Source organism: Syngnathus typhle, linkage group LG1 (genome assembly GCF_033458585.1).
Source record: "Syngnathus typhle isolate RoL2023-S1 ecotype Sweden linkage group LG1, RoL_Styp_1.0, whole genome shotgun sequence".
NCBI classification, from domain to species: Eukaryota; Metazoa; Chordata; class Actinopteri; order Syngnathiformes; family Syngnathidae; genus Syngnathus; species Syngnathus typhle.
The window spans coordinates 14,158,864-14,183,908 of NC_083738.1; the positions used below are offsets into that span (position 1 = coordinate 14,158,864).

A 25,045-nucleotide genomic window follows, 5' to 3' on the forward strand; every position below is an offset into this window, starting at 1 on the left:
CAAACTGTTAAGAGTTCAGAAGCGTCTCGAGCCATGCTAGTTGACATAAGGGGGGTCTCTTACCGCAGTACACATGGTGTAGCCCACACCAAAGTCAAACCGGCACTGTTCATTCATGGAGTAGTGTAAACCAGGAAGCTGCGGCAGTGATGGCCAGTTGTGGTCAAAGGGGTCGTCCCGGAGACAGTCATAAGAACTGGGAATGACAATCAGATGACGGATGAAAGTTTGTCCTGCTGGAACTGAGAGCAGCTGACTTTGAGTAAAAGTTTGTCTGTATGCTGGAATACTAGGTCGTCAAACCACTTGGCCGCCATGCAGTTCCATTTCGAATATGAAAACATTATGTAAGTTCGTCTAAATTGAAACAAAATTCTAAATTCGTCACACCACAAAGAAGAGTGTTGTTAACAAATTAAAATAAAATGAGGCTTCAGAATTATGGAAAATCAAAATAATCATGCAGCGCAAGTACTACTACATTGATCTCAGTCTTTCCAGCAAATTACTTTACACATGTAGAACATATTCAGAGCTAAACACACAATACAGATTTTCGTTTAGTTAAGTCTTGTGTGTAAGTCTCACTGTAGGTAGCGTCCCAGCTCTTGCATGCTACACCTGGACCACTGAAAACGGTGGAAGGCAGCTTGAACCAGTGGGGCCATGATGCTCCCCATGTGCACCTCATCTCCACAGCGGTTCCCTTGTCCATCATGCTCCATGCCCAGCCTGCGGCGAAACAGCGGAGTTGGGAGGCGAGAATCAGGGTGTATGAGAAATAGGAGTGAAAAGACCAAGCATGTACAAAGCATAATATTATGACAAGGTACTCACACATGTCCGGTCTCATGCGCTACCACAAAGGCCGAAGAGAAACCATCCTCGTGGTTCAAAGTGCAGCTTCTTACTGGGTGGCACATGCCAGTCACTGGGGCATAACCTACACCACATGAAGCCAAGTGAAACATTAAACGTTGGCTCAAAAATTGCTTTGAACTACGCTGCACGTTTGGAGATGTCGAGATTTTTTCGTGATGCTTACAATTGTAGTGTGGAACTGCAATACTAAATGTTTGGTTGATGTTGTCCCACAAATTTAGGTTGTTGGTCAGTGTATGGGATCCTGGAGGTTAAAGTACGTTATTTTGAACTACATAGGCAAAGAAAAACATGAATAGGTACCCTCCCATATGTCTTCCTAAAATGTGAATGTGAAGAATGTGCTTTGGATAACATATTTTATAGATCCATTCATTATTAGAATCAAATTCTTGATTCTCCCAAATGATTCATATAATAAGGGTGACTGACTTTATTTGCAGATTTGTTCTGAGAACAAAAGTGCTGAGACCTGTGTGATTATATGTTGAAAGCTAACCCCTGAAGAGTCTCTTGCAATCTGCATCTTCATGTGTGTCCTTTGCTTCCTTTAATTGTGGAGCTGTTTCTGTCCGTGCTCTACGTATTGATTTTGTGCTCCAGAAGGCTGAGCCCAAGGGCAGCTGAAGGGCTTCTGTGCCTTTAGATGCCTCTCCCGTGGGCCTTCCTGTTAGCTTGCACTCTGATGCACGCAAAACCACCGACCGCTAAACCCACAGTGCACTATGCCGCGTGAGACAGCGGGAGGAAGAGGTCGGGATACTCTCTCTGGTTTGGATGTGTATTATGCCCATCAGATGACTCCTATGTGTCTTCGGTCATTACCCTGCATGCCCGTGGGGCCGAATTCCTGCCGTGTGAGGAAGATAGCGTGGTCGTGATACTGATCATCCCAAGTGTCTTGTTTCTGCTGATCATAGGCCCAACGACACACGTTCTCCAGACTCTGGGAAGGGTTCCCCAGCTTGATTAGAGTAATGGACTGCAAGGAGACAGAAATAGAACGCAGATATAGAGACAGAAAATTGAATTCACACAAAAAAGGCTACAGCTGACTCTGTAGGGGCCAGTGTCACTGTATTGCATTTATTATATTTATGTGCAAATTTCTTAGATGACCCACAGTGATAGAAAGTAGTTAGAACATCCAAGCAGCACACAATCGAGATGACTTTGAATATGAATAGGAATTGGAATGACAGAATAAATAAAGTGCATTTCTGACGGACATAAAGAGTAAATTTTACAAAATACATTAATCGTAAAACAGAAAGATGGTATTAGAATTAAGTGTTGGATATTTATATGGATATGGATCACAAACCATCCGATGTCGATCCGCTACATTACGATGACGTGACAGTAATGATGTCATTACGTGGATTAGTGTTAGCGTTTGAAACCTATTTTTCGTTTGACTGACGAAAGAATATAGCCCACACTATAAAAATCCCGAGATGGTAATTAGTTAGCAATCCTGTGACACTCATGCTTGAGGGATTTTTTTTTCTTCTTTTAAGTTTCAAGATTTAATAGTATTCTGGGACGCATATTGCGCTTGTGTGAGGGTGTGTCCGTGTTCAGGGTCACACAGCCAATCTGCAGGCTGTCTGGGTGCAGCTCGGTTGCCACGGTAATTGGGGATGATGGACAGCCGGCGCTTTGGCTAAAGCTGCAACAGGGGATGATGGATGGAGGCGTGAGTGTGTGTGTGTGTGTGTGTGTGTGTCTGCGTCGCAGGACTCCAGTGGCACTAGCCACAAGGAGGTGGGAGAGCAAAAGATAAGGATACAGAGGGATAAGTGTATCACAGAGCAGCAATCCCAGCATTACAACGGGTGTTATCATCCTGTGGGGTAATCCACTTCGACATTAGCACTCCTACATTATTCTCACTTCTTTGTTCCTCTGCTCTACAACTGCAGGCCGATAGAATTACTGGCAGATAGAAAAAGGACGCTAGCCCTCTCTGTTCCATCTCGATGTTTGTGAATGAGAGATTCTGATCATTGATTGTTTATCTTTGCCTGGACTTCCCATGATTCTGTGCTGCAGTCTACTGGGAGGAAGGCTGATTGCATAACGGCCGCAGTTTCTGTGTGCTTTGGTGCTGAACTGTGAAGGCGTGCGACTTGAAAACACTCCCCCGAGATGCCCCATGCTTTTAGTTCGTCTTTTGCTCAGTCCACTGGAATAACAGGCTTCGGGGCAACGTTGCGTGTGTCTGTGTCCTTGCTTATGTGTTTGAAAGAATTGGCTGTGCTTACTATAGATATTTAAAGTGACCGTAGCAATATTCTTGTATCAAGCCGAGTCCATTTTTTAGTTTTTTTACTTTCAAAAGAAAGGGCATCATTGTTTTCAGGAACCACGGAACTTGCCTTGTGCATTACCGGGGTTCTCAAAATTTGTGCGACCAGGCAGTGGCGTAGCCAGGAATTTTTCCAGTAGGGGCGCCCCGGCTTGGCTACGCCACTGCGACCAGGGACACATTTATACGGGAGACTTTTTTTTTTCAAGGGACTCCTTATATATTCCTAAAGAGCAGAATAATTGTTTTACTACTTTCTGTATTACAATAAAGGAGAATTGTGGAGAGCAATTACGGAGTCAATCCTGCTGAACACTGCAGGAATGATTAGTTTTTCTTTATGGGTGTGCTAATCCCCATTTGTATTCCCTTGCAAATTATCTTGCCGACTCCCAAATTACAGCTTGCATAAACCCCAAGACCGCAGTTCGAGAAACACCTGTCTCAGGTCTTACCTTTGCATGGCCCAACATGATAATCCGCACCAGTACCACATTGATTTTTGCTCCCAGAGATTGGTGGTGGTAGATCTCATTCACCTGAGGACACACACAGGAAGGCAATAGTCCATTGAAAAATAAAAACATCCAAATGTTGTCGTAAAATTAATTACTTCACGATCATACGTCAAAAATTAAGCCTTCTCTCCAATTTGTTGTTTGATACGATGAAAATAATTCAAAGCAAAACTCTTTTCACCCACCCAATCCAATCCACTCCACCCAATCACTCCCTCCCTCCCTCCCTCTATCCATCCATCCATCCATCCATCCATCCATCCATCCATCCATCCATCCATCCATCCATCCATCCATCCATCCACCGTCGCTCTATATACAGCATATACAATTAAAACCAAGAATTATCCCTATTCAATATTCAGCAGAGAAAGCTGGTTCTGTAATAGTTGCACAGCTGATTCAGTTATAATGTGACAACATGAACATCCCATTTTCTTAACTAACTTGTAACTTTGTATGCACCAGTGTCATTTAAATCACATGAATGGAACAAGAAGTAGTTAAAGAAAGACAGAAGACAATGCATACACAGGGCAGATTGGTGTGGGAGTTAAGGCCTGCTGGTCTTAGTGGCTGTGTGTGGTGCCTAATGAGGCAAAAGGATGTAAAAACAGACAGCCATAATGAGATGGCTGATGGACAACACACACAGACACGCGCACGCACGCACACGCGCGCACGTGCACGCATGCACACTCAAGCTTGCATGCACACATACACACACAGAGGTAAAGGGAGAGGAACAATAATCAGTGGCACCAAGCACGGGAAGGCTAAGAGAAAGAGTAATGCTATGAATAAAGCCCAGATCGCGGGGTGGGGGGGGGGTTCTGTGTAACAGTCCCAAACTGAGAGCAGAGAGTTTTTTTTAAAACGAAAGAGAAAACGATGCATTCTGAGAGAATAATGCTAATAAAGCATTTGCATAGATGAGTGAAAAGATTTCACGTAACTCGATGCTGGTGTGTGTGTGTGTGTGTGTGTGTGTGTGTGTGTGTAGCCAAGCTAAATAATCGGAAAAAAATCCAAAAGATACAAACTGTTGGATGTGATTTGCTGCATTGCATTAGCCTGGCTCCATTGTCAGTTTGAACGCAAGTTAAAGCTTTTCTTGTCTGCAGTAACGTGTATATGGTAAATAATAAATATTTTGAAATCAAACTATACGTAGATTTCTACACCAGCATCACACATTGAGAATCCCTAAAATAACACGAGCGGTTTTAGTGGAAACACCACTTTCCATGTGGAAGTGTGTGTTTACCCAAGTGGAACCAAAATAAATGCAGACTGTAATTAGCCTACGAGACAAAATGGGTCTTTTTGACCGCTAACTGTGTGTAGGACAGAGCAGCATAAATGTGTACATAAAATAACACTCAACGATTCAAAGGATGGATACAAAAATAACAATACATATTAAAAGTATAGCACAGTGACCTTGGTATGAGATGAGCTCCTAAAAATTGGAGCTTCATCGATGCCTCCCTGTCTAGTACCAACACAACCGGACAATTGAATTAGGTTTAGAAAATCATAGTTATTCCTCTGAGAGATTTAAAAAAGGTGCGAAAAACACGCCAATGCAACCAAAGGTATTTGTCAAATTAAAAGTAGATACTAACTGGAAGGTGCTTAGGTGGTATAAAGAAGAACTGCGATGTTGCTACTTTTAATTTGCATTTAATTAGCTGTTGGCACTTTTTGGTCATTATACAGTGATAAAAAAAAAAAGCAGGTGATATGTCTTGGCCTTGATGGAGACAAATACAGGCATTAAAGTAATAAAAGATTAAAATACGTCTGTACAACATATCTTCCTGAAGTAGCCAAATGAGAAGATGCTAAACATAATCACTTGCAGTCTTTCAGTTGGAAATGGGATTTTCCCCAAATGTCTTCAGCAGAGTATACACGGAGCAAATTAGGGTGAAAGAGTGAGAAAAACTTTAGGTCGCTTCCTAACTGTCCATGGATCGACCGCACATTTGCTGTTGTTAGCCCTGGCTATTTTTTGGAGCATGTCACTCAATAATACTTTACAAACATCGAGATAAAATGACAGCTACAAACAATTCTGATGTGCTTTGAAGGATTTTGTTCATATGATGCCACATTGACTAAATGATGAACATTTGTTGTAGCAAAAACATGCACTAAAAACATCTCATCTGCTGATGACACAGAAGTGAGTCATCACAAAAATTGTCATGAGCATTGTGTCATTTAGAAGCAGCTATGCACAGATCGTCTTTTTGGGGGGGACACTTGGGAAGACTTAAAACAGTGAGAATTGGAATTGCCTGTCTGACAGCGCTTTGCCAATATCTGTGACACTTCCAGCTGACGAGCAGTCTATTATTACCTGTCCTACAGTACTTTCAATTCCTTTGCCCGGATCCTCTTACCGCTTGAAAATCTGACTGTTCACTCCTTTTGTGGCTTGTTCAACACACAAGCACGGCAAATCACAATGAGGGAGCTGTTAGCTAAAGGCGCTTCCTGAATTGTGGAAGCATAAATGTCAACTTTATGTACAGAAATTTGCATAAGTTAAGAACTTCCCTTACACACATACACACACCCTTATTATCACTGACTATTCATATCCAAGGATAGTGTGATTAACACTTTGTCGCACTTCTCGAAAGGTCTCCTGTTAATGGACGCTCACGAGACAGATGCAGCACCAAAGGCTATTGAATCCATCACCTTGATGGTCATCTCCAGACCAGCATTGGACTCATTTTACTTTTCTCCAGATTGATTTACACGTGCAGAATAAAGCTGAAGAACTGGGTCTTTTTTTTCTAGTCCACTCCATTCAGGTTATATATAATCACATCCTCAATCTGTTAACAATGATCACCTTCTGTACCTTAATCTTCACACCAAAGATATTCTGTTAGGGAATGATATGTGATTTCATATAAAATGGTTACTGAGCCCCTAAAGTATCACCTGTTTGAAGGTTTTGTAAAACGTAAATAAATATGTGATCGCACTATTGGCCATTTGAGTGGCACCACAATTCCACTTCAGTTGTGAATTTTAGTTTGTGAAGTTTATAGAGCCAGCCGTAAGTTTCAAATGAGCTCCATCTATCATATTTTCAAACAAAACATTTTGTGTTGTGCAGTGTGATTGGTTGTTGAAATACTAATCAGTGCGGAATTCTGACATGTATACATTTCTGCCAGAATGGGGGCATTACTAATAAGATACAAAACTAAACAAAATACTGTGGGCAGTCTGTTAAGGGCCGGGACGCAAACCCACTGCATCTAATGTTTGAGTGATCCAAGCTTCGCCATTCTCACACTGACGAAAACTTAAAGGCTTAACTGTTTAAGATCATCCCACTTGTCTCCCGCCAGAATATAAACGCAAACAGCTCCCTGAAGGAGTAGCTTATCGTAGGACTGTAGTAAACTTTGCTGTTATGATGAATTACGTACGATGGCATGTCTTCATCATAAGGCTCCTTCATACACAAGTTAAATTGAGTTGGGTGAGTCAAACTTTGCCGCCTTGCTTCAGTCAAATTCAATGCCATGGGTTAAAATCTTGCATTGAATGGAAAAAAGTGTCAACTTTCAGCTGAGTAGGTAATCATGGCCATTAATGACAAAATCACACTTTTACAGCTACGTATCATTACTCCTACAGAATGGCGTATAGAGAAAAGAGGTAAACACAAGGCAAAGGAGTGGGAGGTAGAATTAGCAGTGCTCACATTTAACACACACACGCATGCATGCACGCACGCACGCACACACACACACACACGCTGAACTGCAGATGAACTTATGAAATAGAATTCCGATTTTAGGATTCAGACGTCTGTGGGTGGGTCCTTTGATGTCCTGCAACACAGCAGTACGCCGAGTCCACCTCCGCACCCACACCCCTAACGCACAAACACACATGCTTGATTTGCGAATAGAATTTGTGCTGTGACTGAGCTCATAACTCAATTCAGAAGAACTGCGATTTAATGTTAAAAAGCATCATGTCGAAATCATGTTTTGCGAGTAACTTCACTCATTTAGTTGCTGCATACATTCATGTCCTAAATTTAAAGCTAACTTTATCAGGTGATAACTTTTGGTATTTGTATTTCTTTTTATATTTATAAATTCCTCTCTGCTGTAAAGTTTTATATAAAACAAAACAACACATTACCAAGTATTGCAAAACTGTCAAACGTGTTGCCAGTAATTCATCTTTGTCGTAAGCGTGACGTGACCAAAAAAGGGGACAAAAAAAATAAAGCTTACAGTATGTCATCATTTTGGTACTTCTTGGCAAGAAACAAGAAGTACATGATTTGTGTTAGTGGGCCATGCACAATGATGTGGTGGGCCACGTATGGCTCCTGGGCCATGAGTTTGCAAGCAATAGTTTCATTTCAGTAATTAATATCCAATTAAAAACCTCGTGGAAACTCTAGGTACAGTAAGTGCTTTTGAGATGTTAAACACAGCCCTAATTGGCCTCCTAAAAATGACACACCAACAAAATGGAAATCCAAACAAAATTAGGGAAGCTTAATTAGCCACAGCAAATAAAAGATTTGCTCCAACTCCAAACTGCAGTGTTGCTGATGCAAGTCTGGAAGGAGTGAAGAGGGAGGTGGAAGAGGGAGAAACGACACACCCATCCTAAAGAAAGCAAAGCAAACTTTGAGGAGATGCGTTATAAAGACGCCACGTGTGGGAGTGTTACCTTTCTTTGTGTTTATCGCGCTGTCAGTCATTTATTCCGGATGTGCTATATAAAACACTTTCTCTGTTTGCCTCGCCACCTCCCCCACTGTGCAGACAAAGGGGGGCAGGCAGCGTATTCCCTTCTCTTCCTCGATTGTCTCACACACGACTAACAGTCTAACTCGTCTTCTTCCTCAGCGCCGAGCCGAGACAACGAACGAACGCGTGGTGGAGTTTGCACCTGTTTAGTAGTCGGAGATTGGCTTCTTGCACAGCACGCTGTCGTCCTGCAAGCCACAGCCAACAGGAAGGCGCACACTCACATACATACACAATTTCTGCACCACAGATTTAATTTGCAAAGCTTAATGTCACCGGCGGGTTCAGGCTGACACACACACAAAAACAAACACACAAGCACACACTCATATAAATATTGGGAAGAAATGACATGACGACAGTGAGGGGTGACAGGACACAAAGCCTGATGAAATGTTGTCTCGCCCCTTCAGAGCACAGGGCTCACCTAGCTTTACACACACACACACACGCACACGCACACGCACGCACACACACACACACACACACACACACAAATGAAATCTCATATTCAGATGGAGAAGAAAGGATTACCCGTGGCTGATTGCTAGATGAGAACATGTGGGATGGGAATTGAATCCTCATTCAGTCGTTGTCTGTATGCGTACTCGTGCGAGTGTGTGTGTGGGGGTGTTTGTCTGAGTGCGAGTGCTACCAACGTTCTTCGACCTTCCCGTGACTTCCTGTTCAACTTGAATAGAACACTTTTTCATTCAATGAGGAAACGGAAGAGAAGCAATGTCACCTTCATCAAATTAGGCACCCCGGATGGAGTAAGTTCATCTGGAGAGCTATCCAAAAATTACGTAAGCAGCACTTACTATGTTCATGAGTGTGAGAAGATACTTTTGGACATGCTCCTTTCCGTGAAACTGGACCACAGAGTCATCAACGCCGAGCAGAACCTCAATGTTGTAGGCCCGGTCCATGCTCTGCCTGCGAGCGCGTCGTGCTCGGGTGTTGTTGATGCTTTGTTCCACGCCTCGGTAGAGAGACTCCAGATCCATTAGACCACCAAGATCAGAACCTGGAAACAGGGGCAAAAGCTAGTATAAAATGACATACATAAATAAGAAGGGTTAAAAAAAAAGGCACCACCTTTTCAAATGATGGGTTCATTGAAAATGAGAAAAAGATGGATTTAGAACTGCTTGGCAGAAGCTCAGTTTTGATGCTGTTTAGTTGGGAAAGTTGAGAGCGGCCAGAGTATTAAAAGGCAGTCAGAGAGGGGGATTGGGAAAAGGATGTGTTCGGTTTGGAGGAAATATAGAACTGAGTGTCATCTGTGCAACATTGAAACCAGAAAACAAATGTGATTTGAATTTGATGATCAAGAGAAAGGAGCTGAGAAAAGAGCCTTGAGGAACATTGGTTTTGTCTGGGGAATGCTGAGATCTTAAATCTTCGAGTTGTATAAAGTCAGACCTTTTCGAGCGATATTAATTGAAACAGGAAAATCGGTGACTGAAGAAGCAATGGAGGAAAATCTGCCCGGGAGGATCGAATGGGAGAAAAACATACTGAAATTTAACGTTTGAATGTGATCGGTTTGTTCTGAACATCCTCATCCAAGCTATAGTTCTTGAAAAAAAAAAGGAGACCACTCAATTTTTTTTTCTTCAGAAATCAGTGTGTGAACTCAGTGTCTCTTTAATTCCAAAATAACCACACCTATTTCTGCTTAAAAGTTGCCAATGAGGTGAACACCTGAATCCAATCTTACAAAACAAGAAAAATTATTTAAAAAAATGGGGAAACCTTTAACACGACTGAATTTTAATGGCGCCGTGTAAATAGTGGTCATATTATTTGTAATGTTTTTTCTGTAATCTTTTCTGTTGCGTGTGTGTTGTGTTTTCCCATTTTCCTGAACAGCAGTTGGCATCATTGAAGTGGCGGCGACGTGTTCGAGATTTGCTCCTAATCAACCAAATATTTCCACTCCTGTCTGTAAAAATGCAGCAGATGGACCTTGCTAAACACATGGATGGGAGACAGTTCGGTCACACAGGGCTGCCCGGCCTGCAATTTTCTTGCCTTGCTACAAACTGCAAAACATCTCAATTGTTCAAGAAGTCAACTTGTGTTAGGAGCAAAGTCTACAGAGGCACGGAACAGTAGTTGACCCTCACAACTAGACTATTTTCACATTTAAGACAACTTCAGCAAGGTGATTTCAAGTATCTTATTCAGTCCATTTGTTTTTTAAAAGCATTACACAGTACTGTGCAATAAAAGGAGAGGAGATACTATATGGTGCTGTCTCTTGAAGCAAGGCCTGCTTTCACTCTCAAGCTGCTCTCCCTCTCTAGCCTTTCATAAACGGAAGCCACGGAAGGACATTCCCAGTGGTCTTAAATTTCTGGTCTCTGTGCAGCCAGCACAAAAAATAAATGACTGTGACCCACAGTGGAGGAAGACAAACACATGAAATCATTCTGGCAAGAGGATTTCTATTTTGGTCATGAATTTATTTACTATTTGCAGAATCATATTTATGTGGAATTTGTGGAGTTGTTTGTGAGAGAGGTGTCATCAGGGGAGATCTGGAATCTGCACTGTTTTGACATATCCAGTTAAGAGTGGTGAAGAAAAAGTGAGACCTGCCATCTTGTCTCCCAATCAGCAAGGGGCACGGCACTTTCCTATCTTTCTCTTATGCAACGTATCCAAGGCAACGGAGCTCATGCGGAAAACAACAACCGTGTGGCTAATATTGGCTCCTGAGTCGTAAGCTGATTGAATCTGGAAGTCTGAATATGATCCCATGTCTGCCCACACCCTACTGAGTGACAGACAACCCACACAGAAAGTACGAAACACGGCGGGCGGGGGACGAAAAGGCACAATTACGCAAAGAAGCTGCCTTTAACGAGCTCTGTGTCAAAACCGCACCCACGACTTTTAAAAGGCAAATCTGGATATTTTTACTTCTTACTTATGTAACGCAGAGACGACCGGGGGACGGGGTTGCGTTCGCACTTGCGTTAATGTGCCTTTGCAAACTGGCATCGTCTGCGGATTAAACAATGCCGGGAGGTTGCGTAACTCATGACCACAGCTGCATGTTTAGTGAAGGGAAAAAGGTAGGTACCGCAGAGTGGCAGCTACATGGGGCAATGCGAAAGGGTTCCGGTTGTTCAAGGTTAAAAGGTGTTGTCCCGCTGCCAGACTAATGATTTAAACATTTCCTTGCCAGCACACTCCCCTGTCCTTGCTTGGACTCAGTAAGCACACTCAATGTAGCTGTCAAAGAGCTTGTTTTCCCGGGAAAATGAGGAGGAATAGGCTACAAGAGAGATGGATGGAGGCAAAGAGAGAGGCAAGAGGCAAGAGCTTTGATGTGATGGATGAGAGTGAGCAATGAGAAGAGACCACGAGGACCTTGGGTGCTTGTGAGGTTCGCTTGGAGCGCCTGGAGTGATGGGGGGTATCGCTCACTTGTAGAACACCTACTATCTGTCTGCTTGACTGAAGACGAGGCATCAAGGTGTGCGGCTGAGTATATCGCAGCAATATCACATTTGTATCAGATTTGTACCAGCCCCGTTTCCACCTGGGAATATCGCGCCGTTCGGCACAGTGAGACATTTGTATTGTCAAAACTTAGTGCCGTAGTTTGGTGACCACTGTAGTAAGGGTTTGTCAATGGTTAATATAATGTAATGTAATATATAATATATATAATATAATATAATATGATATAATATAATATATCCATCCATTTTCTGTACCGCTTTGTCCCCACGGGGTTCGCGGGCGTGCTGGAGCCTATCCCAGCCGTCATCGGGCAGTAGGCGGGGGACACCCTGAACTGGTTGCCAGCCAATCGCAGGGCACACAGAGACGAACAACCATCCGCACTCACACCTAGGGGCAATTTGGAGTGCCCGATCGGCCTACCAAGGACGTTTTTGGGATGTGGGAGGAAACCGGAGTGCCCGGAGAAAGCGGGAAGGTCGGAGGTGAAATTGAACCCGCACCCTCCCAACTGTGAGGCGGACGCGCTACCCAGTGCACCACCGAGTTTTGATCAATTTGGTAGAATGATGAAATCTTAAATTCAAATTATATGAGCCCAGCTCTAGTTTTTAGCTCAAGGGGTAGCCTAACTCTAACCCTACGCCTGCCACATCTTCAAATGATTATTGGCATTGGCCGCTTGATGTCTGACAAACAGACTTTTAATGAAGAGTTTATTCAAACTGGCTCTTTTGGGTTACAAGCACTCTTTGTACCATTTATGTCAGTTGCTCATTAAACCGTGTAGGCTTGCCAAATGTTTTAGCGCTACTTATTTGGTGTTTGTCATTGTGCTGACATATTTACCAGTATTTATTTTATAAGAGATTTTTTTTGGGCGTGACACAGATGCAAACACGCTGTCAGACAGCTCAGTTTCACTGTGGGTGAGACCAGTTAAACTTCAAATCAACTTGGCTTTACGGTCTTATTGCCTTAAGGCTCCCTGCTTCTCATCCAAGGTTGAGGAAGGAGAGTTTGCCTTTAATCTTTCATATGGCTTCTCAAGATGGCGATGATTGGGTTTTACACAATGTTTCTGTGGGATTTTCCTGTTTGCTGTAATTAATCAAGTGAAAAAGCGCTCGAGACGCATCCACGCTCATTTTGCAATCCGTGATGGAATTCTCTCACTTACCTGGTGACTTTGCCACAGATGCGTGAACTCAACTTAGATTTGTAAGCTCTCATTATTTTAAGGAACGGCTCAGCAGGACACAGAGGCAGTGTTTTTTTGATAAAACACCCCCTCTCTCCCACCCGGCCGCCCTCCCTATGCGCTTGCATTGGACAGACAGTTACGTAAGATGAAGGAGCCAAAGGTTGCCTCATCTACCAAACAGACAGAAAATCCTCACAGACAAACCAAGCGGCAGCGAGGATAGGTGGCCCTCTCACCCGCTGATTATGATGGCTGCTTCTCTCGATATTAAAAACACTCTTCTGCTCCCCTTCAGAGAGGACAAATAGGCAGATATAATTCATCATCTTAAATACCAGCGATCTTAGGGCATCAGAATCAACAAATACCTCATGAGCGTGATTAAATTTAGAGTTGGAGATAAACAGTCCTAAACTTGAAGTGGTTATTAATAAATGGGCAGAGTTCACTGTTTGATGTATGAATAATTATCACGGTCTTCTGGGAGCTGTTTCAATAAAACTGCTGAATGTTAACCAAAATGATAAACAGTGGGATATGGGGGAGGTAGAGTTATCAATGTGTCCCTAATCTTCAGTCTGCAAACCATATAAATGACCAAAATGGAAGATGAAGAAAGATCTATTTGCGGTGTTATTGTAGTCCATGCAAAGCTATTACATAAAGTGTATTTTTGGAAAGACGTTTTTCTAAATTGTCTTCATACATTTTATACTCTCAATTAAGAGAGAACATGAATGTGGAGGGCCTTCACTGCAGTGTTGAACAGGGAGTCCTACGATTTTATTCAAGCCCCGATAATAAAATGACAGATGTGGCCTTGTAACATACAGCTGGATGTCTGATGTTTGTAAGAACCCAATTTACATCGAAAGAATGCAACATGTTATCATAGACGGAGCCAAATACAAACACGAGATGTTGTATACGTATCTAGGGTGTGAAAAATTAGCTCCCAATAAGAAGCATGCAAGCTCACCCATCCAACATTTACCGCAACCATTATTCATCACTATTTTGCAACACTAACGTGTGCATTAACACTAGGGTCAGGGTTTCAAACTAGGGTTAGGGTTTCAAACTCGGGTTTCAAACTAGGATTTCAAACTAGGAAATACGTACCCTCATTCCTTATCTGCCTCCGCTGAGTGCTGTTACTGAGTACTCACGAATAGTTCACTTCTTTTGAGGGTTTCGCTCATTAAATCTTCTGAGGAATGAGCGCAAACCTTTAACACCTGCATGACTTCCCAAAAGAGCCAGCCACAGGCGGACCACTTAAAAGTCCCCACAGGTGGACACCATGTGTTTGTAAGAGCGCGTACACAGCAGGTCACCCACAGACGGCCTTCATAAACACCAAATGACCAAAACATTTAGTGAGTGCTTCCTATGAACTTTCTTCCACTTTGTTAGAATTGATTCCTACTTTTACTTCAATAAACTGCCTACTTTTTAGTTGTATCTTTAAAAACAGTCTTCTTGGGAAAGTCTATCTAGAAAGGTGTTTTGGATGGCGCAGTAGCATTTAGGAACCCCATGATAAGATTTATCACAAAATATCACCTTATATGTAATACATGTAGTATATGATAAATGCATACACTGTGCCGACCCTGCAACCCAATGAGGGCAGTAAACAGCCAAATTTCAAACAACGAAGGTTCGGTTAAAGCACCAGACACTCGGCCATTAGAATAAAAGTAAAAATATGTGCTTCTTACCAGCACAAAATATGACATGTTAGGCCCGGACGCAGACACACAGATGGAGCTTTCTTCACTCACACGGTGCTCTGAGCCAGAAGAGAGAGAATTAATAAGGCACCACAGTGTATCAGTGTTACTAAATTGGCAGAGTTTCATAACAAAGTCTCTCAGAGCAGTTATCAATTAGAAACAATTAAAAAAGCCATTCATCATTCTTTCAAAGCCAGCAGCGCGGGGAGGCTGATACAACATAATCAAAAACAATTACAGCTCCTTGCGCTCATTAACAGTGGCTTATCCAAACAAGGCGCCCGTGTGTCCATGAGGAGATCACACCTCCACCTGTTGTGGGAGGAAAGCCGGACAAGAAGAGTTTTAAGGACAGTCTGTGAAGAAACTTGAAGACATTGCGTACAAACAAGCCCTTCCTTGAGCTCTTGGCAAGTGCCTGTGTGGCATGTGTCTGCTGCAATATGAATCCATGTGCTGCTCTATCTGTGCGCTCTGTTTATTGACACACAATTGATTCTGGCCCAAAAAGATGCTTTGTTGGTAACCAATGCTATTTTTTGTCTGTGCAATGTTCCAGGAACAGCAAGTAGCGAAACCTCTGTCACAACTACAAGAGTCTTTGTCGGTTACAACTACACTACAGCCACTATATGGAAGGCCAGGTTAGCCAAACAGAAGACATTTATTAACAAGAGATATTTAGTTTCAAGCAAAGCCGACTCCACATTAGAGGGACAGTTCTGCAAAAATGTGCAACTCATCCATTCTCAGTCCCTCACCTTAAATGCGCATGAACGGGTACAGCTTCATCCATGCAAGTGTAACCTAAGAGGGAGGATGGGGTGGAAATCAGCATGTCTTCACCCCCCATCCATTTCCCTCTCCTAATGAAGCTCCAAGGTAATCAAATCACAGTCCACACAGACAGATGGCAAACAAGGGACACTGCGGGGCTTTCTGGGTGGATCGCCCACCACCCACTTTTTTGAAATGCAAACCAAAACCTCCATCGCATTGCGTCCAAAAACACTTAACTAATCCCTAATGAATGAATTATAGGGAAGCACAACGGTCAGTCGAGGTGTTGTACGTGTAATAATAAAAAAAAGCCACCACCCCTCCACACACAGACTTTGTAGGGCTATTTTTAAAACAAGAAACCTCCCATTACTGACCTTATACGGAGAGAAAAAAAACATTAAGGCTATTCCCACTTGTAGGAAGCAATAATCCACAAATTGCATTCACCATTAAGTAACCTACAGGATTGTTGGCAGCTTTACAGATGACCACGTCCACAGGGAAAAATAGGCTGCTCCGTGTCCTCCAGGGAGATTTAATAAAGAGAGGTTATTAGAAAAGAATATTTTCCATGCTCTCCAAATCAAGTGGTTGGCCTCACTCAGCCGAGCAATAATACCCACTAATCCATGAGGCTGGGGATGGCAGAAGAAGAAAGGCAATTCAGTAGAATGCAGTTTTATCTATTTTGGGCCAATTCACAATAGGTATCATGGCAGAGAGGAGGGAGGAAGTCTAAGCCAGGCATATTGGCCTTGGGGGGTATGTACATACAAGTGCAAATGATCAGAATGCTATCATTTGAAAATGACCTGCCAGGCAGTGGTCATGTCTCAGGGTTAGCATGCAAAAACATCCAAAACAACGACTTTGTGAGATGGAACTTACTGTTGCGGGAATTGAAGCTGTTTAATGAAGTTGAATTTTTTTTAAGGCAATACCTCTTTTTCTGATCTGGACAACAAGGATGTGGTCCAGTGCAAGGTAATATGCAGCCATTGCTGCGATGTTATTTACGTCCAACCATAGCAATTTATAAAATAAAGAAGATACAAATGTGCTGCATTTTACATCCCAGAATACCATACACCTGCCCTAACCGACTATTATTCATAAGTGGTTTGGGAAAATAAACGGTCAAAGCCCTTATCATCTTGAAATGTATGTGAAGTACTATTGGTGAATGAAGAGCAGCATGAGACGAGGAGAGGGCAATTATGCAATACTATTATTAAAGTACCATTATAATAGGAGTACTCTCAATCATACTACTACTACTACGAATAATAATTAGGGATGTCTGATACCACTTTGTTTTCCGACTGATACCTGGTATTGGTATTAGCCCATTCCATCACTACTACTACTACTACTAATAATAATAATGTGTGCGCATGTGTGTATATGGATGTGTTTGACTACAGTTTACACACACATCTGCTCTCCTTCATATAGGTTCTAAATAGATGGGAGTCAAGAAGCACATGATAGGAGGTTTTGCATCTCTTAATTTGAAAATAATAAAAAGTCTCCTTCTCTGTCTGCCTATTGTAATGGACCAGGTCTCACTACAATGCCGGAAGAAATAGCATTATGGCTTCTGTCCCTATTTGGTATGCAGGCACACATACCAAAACACACACACACATGCACGCAAAGACGCACGCAAAGACACACACACGTGCACACACAATCTGTCAGTGGCCTCAGTGACACTACTTAAATATTGATGACCTGATTCCCTCTCATTAATAATAGCTGCAGCACTGATGACTCTGTGAATACCGCGCTGTGACAATACAGTATGTGTGTGCACACGTGTGTGTATGTATGTATGTGTGTCTACACATAGGGAAGAGTGCTTGCTCACAATGTGTGGGCCAAGTATTTGCTTAGTCTGTCTGTCATTTGTGCATTACGCAGCAAAATCACTCCAAGAGGATTACTGACGTTGCGTTATGGTGGTAAATCAAATCGGGTTAAACTGTGACAATGTTCAAGGTTATTATATTATGATAAAACAATGTCAGCGTGTACAACTGCCAGCATTTTAATGTGCAAGGGAGCGAAGTGGACGGGAATTGTAGGCGTGTGGATAATGCGAGTAGACACACGTATATGGAAACAAACGATGGAAAAGGTCTCGCCGGTGGAAACAGCAGCACTGTCAGGTGCCAGCTCAGTTAAGCCATACGTGAAGTGTAAGAGACAAAGCGGGCTTAAACGAGGTTAGTACTGGACAACACACACCCATTGCAAGGCCAGCAGTAAGCAAGAGTAGACATTAGTGTCTTGTTGTAATGGAGAACATGACATCTGCTAAGAATAGGAACAGCGAGCCAGGAAAGGGGAGAGACGAGGAGGTTGCAGTCGAAAAGGGAAGTGATGCGCTAGCTGTGTGTCCTGTGATGAGTCAGCAAATTACAAACACAAAGCCAGAAGATTTCTATGTTCCTTAAAGGAATGAGAACATACATGCATATCTTGGAACTGTTACAGTACAGCAGAAGTATGCATGAGCCAGTTATTGCTTTAAAAGTATACTGGAATTTTATAAAGTCAATTTCAAAAGTAAAAAAAAAAATCTGGATTTTTTTCCATCTGCTGAATGAATTATATTTTGCGGTCATCAGTGGTTAGGTACCACAGTTTTAGAGTATTTCGACTTCATTTTTTTTTTCCAAAATCACATCAAGCTATGTTTATTCAGTAATTTTAGTAACCTACTTTTTATTTTTCTACTTTTATTTTAAACATCTGAAATTCCTCTTTTTAAATGTCTTACATTTTTTTGCCCGTACGTGTTGTTATGTACCCATGTGAAGGACATTGATTTTACCTATGTATGAAATGATGAAATGGGCTATATAAATATAATGGCTTTCTCAGTATTGAGGCTACCATGGCCAACATGAGTTCATTTCCACTCGGACATTACCCTACAAAGCGGAGAAAAGCAGAGAAGTAGCTACTCAAGTACTTTTACTGTTGTAGAACTTTTGGATTTTATTTAGAAAAACATTATTGAATGATTTATTTTTGCTGATGTGCCTACAGGGGACATCCAATGGAGAAAAGTGTTTTTTATTCACCCTAACATTTCTATGCCCTGTTGAAAGGCACGTACTGACATGAAGAGAGCGTGAGAGTGAAAGCTCGTCTTAACCATGGAGAAACCTTGAGAAGTTGGGGGAGTTTCAATGTCTCCATCGAGGCCTTCTTGGGGGCATTCAGGCAACAAACTCCAATTCCATTTTCCACTTTGGTCATAAATCATGCATCCGTTGGTCAAGCCTCCTATACATATGATTCCGATAAACCCACTTTGCCACGGTGGATGCCGAGGACATGGAGTCACGTCAAGTTGTCTCATGCTACATAAAGTGGCAACTGAAAGTGGACAATGAAATGTTTAAAAAGTCAAAGTGCAAAATTTCAGAACGGGAAAGAACCGCCCTCCAAAACCCACCAGGTGAAATTACAATTATCAGTCAGGTACAAGAAAACAATCATGCATGTTCGCTTCATTAAAGACTAACTGCCCCTTAGTTGTCAACGTGAGTGTCTCCGTGCCCCTTGTGACTGACTGGCCACGAATGGAACTTGTATTCCGTTTTTGCTTTATGTAAGCTGGGTTAGGCTTCAGCTCACTCGCAATGATTATAAGCGGTGTAAAAATGGATGGTTGCCTTCAACAATCATCACGCAAGCAGGTATCAGAAAGCTTCCCTTACCATTTCCTTAAAAGCTACATATCATCAATATGTGAGCAGTGATACTTTTAGTTTTATTGTGCAGCGTTAAACTTTTATCACCACCATTTTTATTCCATTTTCATTACAGTCTAGAGAAATGCTGATAAATGGGAGACCAATATACAGCACACAGGGAAGGGAAGATAATACTTTCCCCCACTCCATGGCCACCACTTACACATTTGTGGTCACTGTCGCCGTGGCGACTGTTCACCTGACTACAGGTGATGGAAATCACCTTATTATGCTGTGCTAATGTCTGCTTTGAATGTATGGGAAACTTCAACCGCCAAGGTTTTAATTGGATTCTACTATGAATATTTCATTCCCAAAGTACAGCTCACCACCTTTCCCTCCACTGACTGCGACCTGTTTGTCTGGTCTGCTACACTGTGTGACTGGGAATCTAAACGGACCAAATTAATTTGACGTATTTTGGTAACGTGCATGCGCTGTGGTCTATTGTTGCGGTTAGTCAGCATGCACAGTGCAGTCCCGCTGTATCAAGGTTCATCTTTCTCACGCCTCGATTATATTGTACATTTTTAAGCGTGGGTTTGTTTTTAATTTGTTTTTACAGTATGTACTGCACTGACAAATTAAAATTCAGACTTGAGTAGAGTGCCACGTTGTGTTGCAACATGCTGGGCATGACTGCGATGTACTAGAAGAGACATGATGTAAAAGAAGAGACACAAAAGGTCCCCCAACTGCACTTCAGTAATAATAAGGGGGCAGTGGAGAAGAGAAGGGAGAAAGAAGATGCCCGTGGATAATGTGTTGCTGTTTTGTGTGTGTTAAAGTTCAAGTTTGAAGGTTCATGATAACTGTAACGTCGATACTAATTTCTGTTAACCCGTCTGAGCGGTTTGGTTTTCTACTGTTGGACTTTCATCATTATATGGTTTGGTTAAACATTTTGGTGTTTAAAACATACTATCATTATTATTTTGTCAGTTTTACAATGAACTTCAATTGAGTGTCAAATAGTCTTTGAGGCAAGCCTCTCATCTCTTTGTTTCCAATGATACAATACCCATGTTTAACAGCAAAAAAGTGAGAAAATGCACGATGAACATTTAAGAAGTGTGTTTTAATCATTTAAAATGTGCTTAAAGCAAGTGGGATGATTTTTCCTATGCTATCTCTATATCGTATATTTTCACCTATCACGATTGAGTCTAGACCGTATCGCCGTGATGAATGGGCCGAGGCAAATGAGCCCCCGAATACGTACACGTAAACCTGATCAGTAAAGCCACCATCATGACGCAAATAAACAGCAGGATTTTGACATTTTGTCTTGACAACGATATGTCAGCCGAATTTCTCTGTGTACACTTTACAGGCTGACTAAGGAATCCGTTCAGAGGCTTGTGTTTAGAAAGTGCGCCCGTTTGCAAATAACCAGGAAAAAAAAAGTGTTTAAAGTGTGAGGGAGTTATGTCAAATCAAAAGTTTAAACTTTGTGGACAGAAAAGGAAAGCGTTCAAAGTAGGATGTGGATAAAGCAATAACAACTGAATTAAAAGAAGGGATGTGGAATCATTACACAAGAGTCGCGCAATTGTCACTCAGGAATGCCTTTGCACAAACACACAGTTGCACACCTGTCAGCCCCGAGGCTACCTCCAGGACAGAACAGGTGATGGCAAGTAAAAGGAAGAAGAAGTGGGAGGATTTCAAGCGACATCCTGCTGTACTGCCACTAAGAAGACCTCATTAAGTGAACCACAGAAAGCATCACGGTGCCACGCTGTGTGATTCGCACAATAAGAGACATGATGGCTGGCGCAAAGGCTTCTCACATCTAAATCGACTCTTCCAGAAACTTAAGTTTCTACCCTCGCATTTGAATATTGCTCGAAAACGTGGACTTTTCACAGTGTCACTTAATAGGTATGTATGGTGACAAATTACACCAAATCTGTGCCATTTGCTTCTTAAAATTCTCTCAAAATAAATGTAAAGGTCTGGCAAAGTCTGATATTACTCATATTGAACTATTGAAAATGTGTAGGGGCCCATCTGAAGCAACTCAATTTTTTTACGCCAATGTTTTATTGTACTGGAAGTCATCCTTTGAGTATTATGATTAAAAGTAACACAATGACTTTTTCTAACATAGAATTATAAATGACATTAAATATAACCCTGTGGTATTATCTATGTTAATGCTACATTGACAAACACAATGGTCCTACACAAAAATATAGTATATGTATTTTTAAAACTAACAAATGACAAGCCCATCCAAAAATTAGGTAACAAAATTTTGCGACTTGGATAACATTCAAAATACGTTGGGACAACTGCTACGATATGAGGGCTGAGTAAAGAACAAAAACCTGGAACATGGCTAAAGTGTGACTTTTTCAAGATGGTTGGCATAAGGAGTAACACTAATGTGATTTAAATGATCATATTTCAGTGAGTATAAGGAATGACATTTAAATTCATCTGTCAAAATAAGATCACTGTTAAAAACTGTGTGAGTCATGTGATTGTTGTGTTGTGATGAAAAACTAAGATGATGTAAAAATAACATGACAAGGTTTGAGGTGACTACCCTTGATACTCTCATGGGCCGAGTTGTCATTTCTCATCTTTCAAATGTGATCTTAGCTTTCCCTTGATTCAAATGAAGTCATGTCCTGATGCTTTGAATTCTTATTAGTTGTCTTGTCTCACCCATTTCAAACCTTCTGCCACGCATAAAATAAATTATAGAAACTTACTTTGTCTGACTTAGGCACACAGAAATAAAGGCCATTCTTACCACACGTGCGCACACACATACAATGTGTCCCCGCAGTGTATCGTGATGAACAAGATGGTTCATCCGCGTCCTCAGGTGTGGGCCAATCAGACACGAGAACACAAATCTCTCCCCCGCTGGTGATGCTGAAGGCCACCGGCCACTATTTATTGGCAATTTTAGCACTAACTACCCAGACAGCGAGGGAAACACGCTTGGCAAAGGCGAACACCAACATCGTGTCCACCTCTGTGTGTGACATTCTCATCAGCTACATATCTCTTTTTATGCTCTCTTTAACAAGAAATAAATACGAGCACGGTGAAATCAGAAAACACTAAAGAAAAAAATGCATTGGGACAAACTCTGTATCCTATTCATTGACATTGTGTTCTTGTGTGTTAATACGGCAGAGTGAAGGAATGAAAGCCACAAAGTTGCTTGCAACCTTGCAAACGTCACACTATATCCGATCTGAACAAATTTGTTTTTATTAAGTCTGAAATTATTATTAGATGCGTCGGCACAACAGCAGCTGCCAGCGTGTCAACCAATGAGCTATAATTGGTCAAACGCAGCAGGAGTCATCATCATATAACAATATGAAATATTAGGTTGCCTTGACCTGGCAACGGTTTTATTTTTATTTCATTTCTCATTTCCCCAAATGATAGATTACAAAATAGCCGCCACAATCTTGCTGCAACCTTTGGGAGCTTTTAAATAGTTTCGCACAGGGCAAGGAATTGAGCGTAACGAGGGCGTCTGGGGGTGATTGTGTAAACTCAGGAGACACTAACACGATAACACGAAGCCAGAACTTTGCCAGCTGGATTTTTTCTGACTTCTAAGGGAAGACAGGAAACAGAAAGAATGAGTTGGATCATAGAGGTAGCAAACTATGCCAAAGAAGTGAACTTACTTTTGTACGGCATCAGCGAAATTTGAACTTTCACTGTGCAGAGGGGAAGTATCGCCCTGCCATCACTGCAAGGGTGGCACTTATGTTGGCAAAGGTGTTTTTTCATATCCTGCTGTTGTGTCAAGGTGCCATACAAACAAGGTGATGGTGACCTCAGCTACAGAAAACACTTTTTGGCATAAGAACGAAATGTTTTTACTGCAAGTAAGTAAATACATATTTCACAATTATTGAAAGTGTTCATGAGCTGTACAAAGTCACTTCCCTACTTCTCCCAGCAGAGAAATCAAAGTAAGACTTGTTTGATTATTTTGCTTTTGATGTGGCTATTAGAAGATTTTAGCATTGCTCTCACGTGAAAATATTTTTACACAAGTTTGCATCATTTATGCAGAACATAATTTAATATTTTTTACACAGATGCATAGAGATATTTTTTAATGCAAGACACTCATTTGAATTTACTTTGACAGAAACCAATGTGTCATTGATATTCACTTTTTTTTTTGTCTTTCACAAAGCCTGTGGGAAAAATATATTATTGGCTCGCAAAACTTCTCTTTAAAAATATCCTTACAATAACTGGTATTTCCCAACATTACTGACAAATCAACATTGACACATTACAACCAAAAGGTCCGCCGCAACATGTTCCAATAACATGGAGGACTAAAGGCATGCACTGTAGCAGAAAAAGGCCAACAATTACATTGAATTTCTGGGGATGGAAATACTCTTTTCTGAAAAAGAAGCACTCAGAAACATGTACACACACAGAACCACTGCACTACAGGCAGCTAGCTGTAATGGCAATTAATGTACTGGAGCCTCTCGAGGAATGAACGCCTCGTTCACATGAGTGGCTCCATTAACCTGTGAATCAGCCGCTTCTCAAATGCATGTAAACATTACAAGCTACACGATGCTTCAGCAAGTGCACCGCCATGTTACTCACACACGTAATTTCTGTTCAGGCTTACATTATTTCACATATAGCTGTTTGGGTTAAACAAGGAGTAAGAAAAAGATGGCCAAACATCAACGGAGAAAGGCTCCATAATTCAAAATTTCCTTTGAAATACCATGGAGAAAGACACATCCTCGATTACTCCCACACTTCTCTGAGGAGTGCCATATTTAACAGTGTGCATGTGTGTGTCAGTGACAGTGGTGGGAGGAAGGAAGTCACGCGCCATCTCGACATCCATTCTGTCCCCAGGGTTGCCCGTTACATAACAGATGCTAACACAGAACACTGACCACCCTCGGGGAGGCCCGCTGTACGTAACTGTCGTCACTTAGCACTACCTGCTGCTTCCCGCTAAACCTGCATACAGTACTTTGAAAAGCATTACGCCGTCTTGACATTATTACCGGCTTAAGAACCCTATCTAATCCTATCACTCAAGCAGGCAAACGAGCGATACGAATGTGAGAGCAAATCGGAAAAAAAAATCAAAAATAAAAGACGCCGATCAAAGAAAGGTCCTGTCTTTGTCCTTAATTCCGAACAAGTGTGGAATTACTACACAATTACTCACGGGTGTCCACTGAACACACAGCCTTAAAAATGGTGGGTCAAAAACAACCCAATTTGGGTGAAAAATTGGACCATAAATTGGAGCCAACTCCCTGGGTGGTTTTGACTAAAACAACACTTCTTTTTTTTCCATCCATCCATCTTCTGTACCGCTTTGTCCCCACGAGGGTCGCGGGTGCGCTGGAGCCTATCCCAGCGGTCATTGGGCAGTAGGCAGGGGGACACCCTGAACCGGTTGCCAGCCAATCGCAGGGCACACAGAGACGAACAACCACCCACAATCATACCTAGGGGCAATTTTCAGAGCTCAATCACCCTACCGCATGTTTTTGGGATGTGGGA

The 25,045-nt window shown here is 41.9% G+C and overlaps 1 protein-coding gene across 3 annotated transcripts in view; it reads right to left on the bottom strand.

Moving 5' to 3' along the window:
- Positions 1-25,045, bottom strand: part of LOC133154361 (A disintegrin and metalloproteinase with thrombospondin motifs 2-like) — an 83,812-nt gene that overhangs the window by 16,356 nt on the left and 42,411 nt on the right. For 2 of the 3 annotated variants that reach the window (XM_061279003.1, XM_061278994.1), the window contains exons 4-9: positions 9,344-9,549; positions 3,649-3,732; positions 1,708-1,864; positions 838-943; positions 589-732; positions 64-196 (exon numbers count right to left, since the gene is read on the bottom strand). In XM_061279003.1, coding sequence (XP_061134987.1) covers positions 64-196; positions 589-732; positions 838-943; positions 1,708-1,864; positions 3,649-3,732; positions 9,344-9,549 — 830 coding nt within the window. Of the gene's footprint in view, positions 1-63; positions 197-588; positions 733-837; positions 944-1,707; positions 1,865-3,648; positions 3,733-9,056; positions 9,129-9,343; positions 9,550-25,045 lie in introns of those variants that run through there. The other variant, XM_061279012.1, reaches the window with a different exon arrangement.